This window comes from Littorina saxatilis, linkage group LG13, assembly GCF_037325665.1.
Source record: "Littorina saxatilis isolate snail1 linkage group LG13, US_GU_Lsax_2.0, whole genome shotgun sequence".
In the NCBI taxonomy this organism is placed as follows: Eukaryota; Metazoa; Mollusca; class Gastropoda; order Littorinimorpha; family Littorinidae; genus Littorina; species Littorina saxatilis.
This window is the reverse complement of record NC_090257.1, coordinates 36,329,575-36,339,574: the sequence shown is the minus strand read 5'-3', so window position 1 is coordinate 36,339,574 and position 10,000 is coordinate 36,329,575. Positions and strand designations below refer to the sequence as shown.

At 43.7% G+C, this 10,000-nt stretch overlaps 1 protein-coding gene across 7 annotated transcripts in view; it reads right to left on the bottom strand.

Annotated features, from left to right (window-relative positions):
- LOC138945627 (filamin-A-like) overlaps positions 1-10,000 on the bottom strand; it is an 89,404-nt gene that overhangs the window by 15,451 nt on the left and 63,953 nt on the right. For 6 of the 7 annotated variants that reach the window (XM_070317097.1, XM_070317094.1, XM_070317093.1 and 3 more), the window contains 11 exons: positions 9,062-9,215; positions 8,383-8,474; positions 6,722-6,826; positions 6,159-6,297; positions 5,583-5,680; positions 4,935-5,039; positions 4,442-4,574; positions 3,949-4,043; positions 1,955-2,059; positions 998-1,100; positions 400-614 (listed from right to left, as the gene is read on the bottom strand). In XM_070317097.1, coding sequence (XP_070173198.1) covers positions 400-614; positions 998-1,100; positions 1,955-2,059; positions 3,949-4,043; positions 4,442-4,574; positions 4,935-5,039; positions 5,583-5,680; positions 6,159-6,297; positions 6,722-6,826; positions 8,383-8,474; positions 9,062-9,215 — 1,344 coding nt within the window. The remainder of the gene's footprint in view (positions 1-399; positions 615-997; positions 1,101-1,954; positions 2,060-3,948; positions 4,044-4,441; positions 4,575-4,934; positions 5,040-5,582; positions 5,681-6,158; positions 6,298-6,721; positions 6,827-8,382; positions 8,475-9,061; positions 9,216-10,000) is intronic. The other variant, XM_070317099.1, reaches the window with a different exon arrangement.

Below are 10,000 nucleotides of genomic sequence, written 5' to 3'. Positions count from 1 at the left end.
TATTAGGCCTAAAAAAAAAATAGGTGTGGTTAAGGTAACCCGACCTACCCTATTTTTAGGGGCCGACCCTATAACTTTTTATTACATTTGTCCACAAAAAAAAATGAAAACAAGAAAACGAGTGCAGAAAACGCAATGAAAGCGAAAGCGCTCGAGTCGTCATGCAGACGCACACTTATTTCCCTGTCAAGTAGAAATACATTAAAAAATACATTAAAAAAAAAAAGTAAAAAAAAAAAAGTGATTGCCTACCTTCCTACCCTATTTTTGGGGGGCTATGTTACCTTAACCACACCTAATTTTTTTTTTGGCGTTACTATAATCATGTTTAAATTGAATTCAATCTTGTTTAAACCAACGAAAGACTTGGTGCGATGATGACAGCTCCAGGACACGAACCTGGGTTTGCCTGGGTGCCATCTACGTGGAAGACGGCGGGCTTGTCCACCTCCGCCTCCTTCAGACCCCGACCACTGAGGATCACCTTTGGTGAACTGCGTGCAGAGCCCGTGGGCAGCACGCGAACCTTGGTGGGCTGGTAGGGGGCCAGGCTGGCGGTGCTGCTGCGGAAACTCACATCCGGGTCCTCCCTCACTGATGGTGGCCGACTAGACCTGATACGCATGCAAATAATGATTTTGATTTTTTTTTCTCATTTCATTCGTTTGTTTCTGTGGTGGTTTTTGTTGTGGTTTCATTGTACAGTTGTACGTGTCAAAAGCAAACATCCACTTATTTGAGTTTGAACATGGTCAAAGTTATTACATCCGTGTTGCTTTTCTTAACACACTATCTACGAGCTGATACCTCGCATTGTCGAATGTTTCTCTATGTTCAATGCAGCTCAAAACGTTCGAAGCTTTATACCTTGCAATGTAGCAAAGGTTAATCTTCACTACCACCACCCCACTACCACCACCCCCCTCCCCCCACCCCCTCGCGCCAACCTTCAAAGAAACCATCGTTAACATCTTTGTTGCAAGATGCCTTGACTCACCCTGGTGATATCAGCACGGGTTGTGGATCTCTTGTAGCGTAGCCGACAAAAGGAGATTTAGGAATTGGTTGTCCGTTCCAGTCAACATCTATCAAGTGTTTGCCTGTAAAATATTGGTGAAATGGGTGTATGTGGTTTAGACTTCAAACGCCACTAGTACCAAATAAACCGTCTTTCCGTGCCCTTCCGCCAATCTTTATTCCTCTCAAAACTAAAACCTGACCCAGTCAATAAGTGAGACAGCTTGAGTATATTCTTACACCGTGCATCATTTGTTGCAAAATTTTAAACACACACAGATAGACAGGCAGATTAACATACATACAGGCGGACACAGGCGGATAAAGAAACACACATGCGTATGTTTACATACAATCAATCAATCAATCAATGAGGCTTATATCGCGCATATTCCGTGGGTACAGTTCTAGGCGCTCAGCAGTGATGCCGTGTGAGATGAAATTTTATACGGCCAGTAATTGCAGCCATTTCGGCGCATATTTACCTTTCACGGCCTATTATTCCAAGTCACACGGGTATAGGTAGACAATTATTAACTGTGCCAAAGCAATTTTGCCAGGAAAGACCCTTTTGTCAATCGTGGGATCTTTAACGTGCACACCCAAAGTAGTGTACACGGGGGGGGGGGGGGGGGGGGAGTTCGGACACCGAATAGAGTCTGCACACAAAGTTGACTCTGAAATAAATTTCCGCCGAACCTGGGATCGACCTCACGCTGACAGCGGCCAACTGAATACATACATCATAGGCGTGCGCATATTGTCTGAAACACACAAAGACACAGGAAAAGACACACACACACCCACACACACACACACATATACACACACACACACACACACACACACACACACACACACACACACACAAACACACACACACACACTGACGCATGCATAACGAATTATCGTATTATAGACTTCATATTTGCTCTACCTTCTTCTTCAGGCGTGAAGGACAGTGTGGGTTTGCCGTTCTTCCTATCGTCAACAGCCACAGGTATCTGTCTGGTGGGCCCTCTTACCCTGGCCGTCATTGTGCCTGTGTTCATACATCACCACCATTACTCTCAGTGTTTCGTAGTAATGATAGCAACGAACAAAACGTGACTGTAACATCAAGGTGTCAACACCATTGGTAACATTGCTACATCGTCCCCCAAAAGCGGCGTATGGCTGCCTAAATGGCAGGGTAAAAAAAAAAATACGAGTGTACGTGGGAATTTCAGCCCATAAACGAAAAAGAAGAAAATGAAGAAGAAGAAAAGAAGAAGATAAAGAAGAAGAAGAAGAAGAAGAAGAAGAAGAAGAAGAAGAAGAAGAAGAAGAAGAAGAAGTTACCTCGGACAGAGAAATATCTCAGCAAACGTTTTAGCACTGTCTGTTTTAGTTTACTGTGGATAGCGGTAGAACTATGAACAAATAACAAAGGGAAATTAGCCTTCTAAATAATTAAGGCCCCCCCCAAAAAAATAGTCTGTTTACGGTAACCCGACCGACTCTATTTTTTTCGCGCGACCCTAGACTTTTTTTGGCATTTGGGAAAAAAGAAATAACGTAAAAACATGGTTTTTTGGAGAAAAAAAAATCCCGACCTACCGACCCTATTTTTTTGGCCTATGTTACCGTAAACAGACCTTTTTTTTTTGCCTGATACATACAACAGTGCAGTAGGCTGAAGACATGCGGAAGCAGTCTCCTTGCGCCTAGCAACGAAGATAAGTACAGGCACGTGAGAGGCGCTGACCGAACTACTTTCATGCAACAAGCAAATACTGTTTTTGCGTTGTGCTAACCCTTTATTCCACTAGAAAGATCCACTTTTAAATAGAAGAATAACGACATTTACATCAATTGAAGAATCATTCCCTTTGATAAATCATTATATTAAGGCAGTGCACTGGTAAGCTTACTACCTACATTTTGACATTTTCTTCGTCCGTGGGCTGAAACTCCACCGGTTTCTAATAATAATAATAATTGTCAGTAAGTACTGGTGTCACATGATGTGAAACAGTTGATTGGCTAATGGCAATGCGCTTAAAACTGTTAGCGCACTCTTGGAGATAATTATTGAACTCAGCGCTTTGCGCTCGTTCAATAATTTATTTTCTCGATTTGCTCTATAAATCTCTTAGCGCACAGTGATGTCTCAATAACTTAAATAATAATACAACATTCTTTTATAGCGCTGTTCACCGCCAAATGGCAGTCTCATGGCGCTTTACATTAGACATTAAAATTCTACATTTTACATATAAAAAGTTTCCTCGTAAGAAATAACATACAAGCATTAATAACTTACATTTCATTTTTTACGTGTATGACCTTTTTTACCCCGCCATTTAGGCAGCCATATGCCGCTTTCGGGGGAAGCATGCTTAGTATTTTCGTGTTTCTATAACCCACCGAACTCTGACATGGAGTACAGGATCTTTTCCGTGCTTGTTTTTCTGTCGTAATAATCCTTCATTCCACGAAAAAGATCCACTTAAACACGAAGGGGGATAAGGCACTAGCAAGTCGGCGCATACATTGACCTGGGGATCAGAAAAATCGTCACTCTTCACCCACCAGGCGCGGCCGGGATTCGAACCCACGACTTCGCGTTCAGGAGGCCGGCTTCTGATCCACTAGACCATTGTGCCTGTCATATCTTGACTTACCAGGTCCGGCTTCTGATCCACCAGGCCATTGTGCCTGTCATATCTTGACTTACCAGGTCCGGCTTCTGATCCACTAGACCATTGTGCCTGTCATATCTTGACTTACCAGGTCCGGCTTCTGATCCACTAGACCATTGTGCCTGTCATATCTTGACTTACCAGGTCCGGCTTCTGATCCACTAGACCATTGTGCCTGTCATATCTTGACTTACCAGGTCCGGCTTCTGATCCACTAGACCATTGTGCCTGTCATATCTTGACTTACCAGGTCCGGCTTCTGTGGCGTCGAAGGGAAGCTGTTTCGTGTGGTTCACCTTCAGGGGGATGATGTCCTTCTCTGGATCATACGGATTGCTGCCTCTATAGAATTGCACACAAAATAAATTTTAATTGGAAGCTGAAAAAGGGTTTGTAATTAGGCGTGAAGGAAACATTCAGTGTTTCTGATACATCATTTAAATCCAGAATCATGCAGAAATCGACATAGAAATGCAACGCTGAGATGCAACCATGCAGGCAGCCACAAGAGCCTCAAGGAATACACGCAGAGGGACAGACAGAGAGACAAACAGAGAGGCAGACGGGTCAGACTAGACATATATAAATGTGACATTTTTCCACTTGACTTTCCTTCCCTGACCCACAGACGGACTTTGAGTGGGAGTCCTGTGCATACAAGGAACCAAAATGTTGCTTTATCCAGACTGGAAAATAAAAATTCAGAATTGCATTAATTCCACAGCCAACTTATAACTTACCTTGGATGATATCCGGCCAGATAGACGGGTGGAAGACCGTTGTAGCGAGGACCGTCATCAGGGGTAGCGTACCCCATCAACGGGGCCTGGGGTATGGGACGTCCATTCCAGTTAACCCCAATGGAATGCTGACCTGGGAAAAAGAATGTAGAAGTTTAACAACAAAAACATACTGTACACAATGCACCAGGATCTAAGTGAACTACAAGTGTACTGGAATTCACAATAATAACAGTAATAACTAATATCTCATTAAAAAAAAAAGCTGATTCTCAACAACAACAAAAAATTTTAAATAAAAACAATAACAACACTTGAAAACATCAACATGGAAAATTGTCTTCGACACGTCTAGTTAGGCTGGCCTGTCAATGATTATAAAATACCTTAATGACTACAATAAGGGGAGGGGTACATTATGAGAATATTACGAAATGCGCGATGCTAACTGGATACGGAAAGGCTATGTACCACCTCTTTGTCAAACTCTTACCTTCCTCTTCCGGTGTGAAATGCACTGTGGGCCGGCCGTTCTTCCGGTCCTCTACCCGAACGGGGATGGGCCTCCTGGGTCCGCGCACCGTTGCTGTTAAGTGACCTGGAAGTAAATAGAGTGAACCTTATTAAACATTCATCCTCTACTGAGACAGCACTGCAGCTTTCAAATGTATCGAACATCCAGGAGCAAGAGTGTGTAGTTGACGATTTTCGGAAATAACTCCGTCGGGTTTTTAATTTATGGGTGGTGGAAGAGTGAGTATCCTTGCTTTTTCTAGGACAAATAAATTCACACGTGCATTTGTCCGCGTGTTTCAGACACACCCTCTCACTAGTGACTGGCCTGTAATGTCACGTAGGGAAGTTTCCCAACGCAACATTATTTCCCACGTAACATTATAGTCTCTATTGTATAAGTTGCTTGTTTTTGTGTGCGTGTTTTTGAGTGTTGTGGTTTTTTTAGGGGGGAGTGGCGACTTAACTTGGACGAGAGTGTGTGCAGGCACCGTTCTCTTGCGATTAGCGTGCCCCACTGTCAACCTTTCTTTCTCCATCCGTCAACCCCTCTAATATCTCCCCATAGTCTTAATGACATTTTTTCTATCTTCTTTCTCTTCGATGGCATTCAACTGAAAGAACAGACCTGGACCGGCAAGCGTAGCGTCGAAGGGCAGTGCTTTCTCCTTGTTGACTTTTAGAGGAATGATTTCCTTGTCTTCTGGTGACACGGGGTATCCGTCTCTGAAAATAGACACAATACAGTAAATTGGTGGGGGTACAAAACCACGATATAAAGTTAGAGACTTAAGAACTTGAAGCAAGTAAAGAAAAAGTCTTGTCAGAAAGGAAAAGACAAAACTCCTGTTTAAATCAGGTCGCCACTACCAAATAAACGAACAAACAAACAAAGAAACAACCCATCAATTAACATACATAAATACTAAAAAAATGTTAAAAAAAATAAATAAATGCAAACACAGACAGAAAGAAAACGTAACACCAAACACGAAACAAAACAAAATAAATCACCAAACAAAACGACCACACAACAAACACAAAGTATATCGTAGAATATCGTAGAATATCGTAGAATATCGTATCCGTGATGATAAACCCATGTATGCTCATATGTGTGTATATAGATCTGCGTGCTTTTCGATCAATCCATCATGGTTACCGTGACAGCCATATAATTATATGTGAATGTATTTTTCGTTACCTGGGGTGATGTCCTGCAAGGTAGACGGGTGGAGAGCCACTGGGGTAGCCGTTAGGTTCCATATCACGGGTGGCATACCCGAGCAGAGGGGACTGGGGTAGAGGTGCCCCGTTATAGTCGACATCGATATAGTGCCTGCCTGCAACATGTTTATTACATAATCAAGTTTCACATGAACTGTCTGGCTGGTTTGCATTTTTTTTTTAATGTCATTTTTTTATGTGTCATTTTGTTATGTGTCATTATTTTATTTGAAACGCGAAGTGTGTAAAAATAATAAGTTTGGAAGTTGAACGTACTGTACGTGCTGGATACGCCTTGCTCTTGTTAATGTTCATTGCAATTCATGGTGCATCTAAAGTATTTAGTCTCTGAAATGTCATCAACTGTCAACATACAGTGAGTGCGTGCTTGCCAATGTGTTTGTGCTTGCGTGCGTGCGTGGGCGTTTACATGCGCACATGCATGTTTGCGGGCGCACGTAGGTGGGTGCGAGCATGCGTACGTATAGGAGCGCGCACGAGAGTACGCCAAACAAAACAAACACAAAAAAACGTCCCTACCTTCCTCCTCAGGTGTGAAGCACAAGACGGGTTTACCATCTCCTCTGTCCTCCACCGCGGCAGGTACTTTCCTGGTTGGACCCCGCACTGCGGCCGTTAACCTACCTGGAGCGGACAACATGGACAGGACACTTGATTACAACATGACATTTACAATAAAACCTCTGTCTTAAGGCCTCCAAAAGTCTGAGAAATTAGGTCGTATATTAGAGGGAGTCGTAAAATAGGGGTGACGTTAGATACTTTATTAAGATAAAATGTCGGGGAACCAACACAGAGAGGGACTTAACACTTTCTACCTCACCTATGTTGACCAAGTTTTTTTTAGCCGAGACCATCTGTGCTGCAGCAGGTCACTCAGAATTGTAGTAATCGTGTATCAACACGCTGGAATGCAGGCGTTAGATGTACGTTACAGGAAGCGACTGAAGCTAACGTCTGAGCGGATATATCCGTACCTGGTCAGATAGAGCCATAATTATGAGTGGGTACGGATATATCCGTACCTGGGAGACGGAGGCACTTAAAAGAGAAGTTTCACTGGGTTTTTTTACTGGTGAGATAATTATCTGTGCGGAAATAAGGCTTCATGGACGACAACTGCATAGAAGAAGAAAGCTCACCCTCCACATGTTCTGAAGGGTAAAAGACGTGTTCAGTATATACCTCTTTTGATTGGAGCGTTTCTTCCCAAAGTTAAAGGCAGAGTAAGCCTCCCGTAAACCATCACAGATACGGTCAGGCTTTTACACACAGTACAAACACCATTTCATTTAAACACTCACCAATTGAGAACATCCTAGGTGCCCTCCGTAAAGAGCGAACAATTTTCAAAGAATTTATTTTTGCGTGGTTTATCTTACCCCTGAGCCATCGTGAACCCGTGTGATCCAGTTTTCCCTTTTCACAATGCAGTCGTCATAGTTAGTCATTTGAATGCGACTCGACGTGAGCTTATCTACAATAGCACGTTTTTTGTGTGCACGAAACAACGGCTGTGGTTCACAAGAACTCTAGCGATGGCTTTTGACTGTTGAGAGGAACGGCGATTTGCACTGATAAACCGGGCCGTCGTCTGCTACGACCCTTGCGTGACCCTGCTTCCGGGCTTTTCTTTTTTTAAACTTTCACAACTTCGAATTGTTCTGATCTTGTCTTGATGAAAAACGAATTCTTTTATGATTAAAGAATGTTTGTGTAACAAGCTGTCAATTTATTATTTAGATTTTAAAAGTTAGGTCTAGCGCAAAAACGAGGCGCCGTTGTTGTTAACGGAACAAGTCTACGAAAATAAATTCTTTGAAAATGTCTCACGCTCGACAGAAAGCAGCCAGGATGTTCCCGTTCGGTGAGCGTTCAAATGGAAGTATGCTTGTACTGTATGTAGACGCTCGGGGAGCTCTGTGATGGTTTACGGGAGGCTTACTGTGCCTTTAAGTTGGTGTTCGTACTGTATTGGTATCCTCATAACGCTGAGAAACACGACTAGAACACCAACTTAACGTCGAAAGGAAAGCGCTACTAACACAAGACTCCCGGATTATTACAGGTGGAGCAATCACGAGATTTGTTTCCTAATTTTGCACGATAGGCACAATCTATAGGGTTGCTTCTTTGCGAAAGTCGTGTGCTATTATAGTAGTTGAGAAAAATTAGTTTACCTGGTGGTGCCTTGCTTGCGTCGAACGGTATCTGCTTCTCCTTGCCCACTTTGAGGGGGATGATGTCTTTATCTTCGTCCTTCATTCTAGTCCTGCAAGATTACAAGGTCAAATATTTAATGTAAGGAAGTGCCGCGTACCTTTATTAAACGGGAGTTTTCAAGGTGCCACACATATACACAGGCACACACACAGAGATAAATATACACCACACACACCCACCCACACACACACACACACACAGACACACACACACACACACAGACACACACAGACACACACACACACACACACAGACACACACACACACAAACGCGCACGCACACACACATAAACACACACCCACACACACACACACACACACACGTTCGCACATACACACACACACACACATACACACATACACACACACAAACGCGCACACACACACACACACACACACACACACACACACACGTTCGCACATACACACACACACACACACATACACTCACACACACACACACGTTCGCACATACACACACACACACACACGCACACACACACACACACACACACACACACACACACGTTCGCACATACACACACACACATACAATCACACACACCACACACACACACACAAACACACACACACACACACACACACACACACACACTCCAATTCAACCAAACTTACGGTGAGGGCGGGCCGGAGGTTGGTCGTGAGACAAACACATTGGGGGGCGCCGTGTAGAGGTTGTTGTTGGGTTCCATTTCACGGGTGGCATACCCGATTAGAGGGGACTGGGGTAGGGGTGCCCCGTTATAGTCCACATCGATATAATGCTTTCCTGCAACATGTTCATTTACATAATCAAGTTTCACATGAACTGCTGACCGGCACGGTTGGCCTAGTGGTAAGGCGTCCGCCCCGTGATCGGGAGGTCGTGGTTTCGAACCCCGGCCGGGTCATACCTAAGACTTTAAAATTGGCAATCTAGTGGCTGCTCCGCCTTGCGTCTGGCATTATGGGGTTAGTGCTAGGACTGGTTGGTCCGGTGTCAGAATAATGTGACTGGGTGAGACATGAAGCCTGTGCTGCGACTTCTGTCTTGTGTGTGGCGCACGTTATATGTCAAAGCAGCACCGCCCTGATATGGCCCTTCGTGGTCGGCTGGGCGTTAAACAAACAAACATGAACTGCTGGTTAGCTTTTTTTTTCTTTTTTTTTCTGACCTCAGTTGCATGCAGGCTGCTTCAACCCTTCTTGTTTTGCCTCTCTCTCTTTTTTTTTTTTTTTTTTTTTGGGGGGAGGGGGTTAGCTGGTTAGCTGGTTAGCTGGTTTGCTTGGTTCATATGGTATCAAAACCACACGTAGAAGATCAGCAAAACGAATTACAAGAACAACAAGAGGCAAAGAATTTAAGGCTCACGTATAAAGAAACCAGTCCGTCTCCAACTTTATCCTTGCTTCAATAAACAAGAAAACCGACATGTCTGTTTTGCAGCATGTTGTCAAAGTTGTGGTGTACTGTCTGTTTAGCAATATATAGACGAACAAGGAATGTGTCGGATGTCCGCAGAGGAACTGTACAAAAGTCGTCTGCTGGAATGGATCTGTCATTAATACGACGAA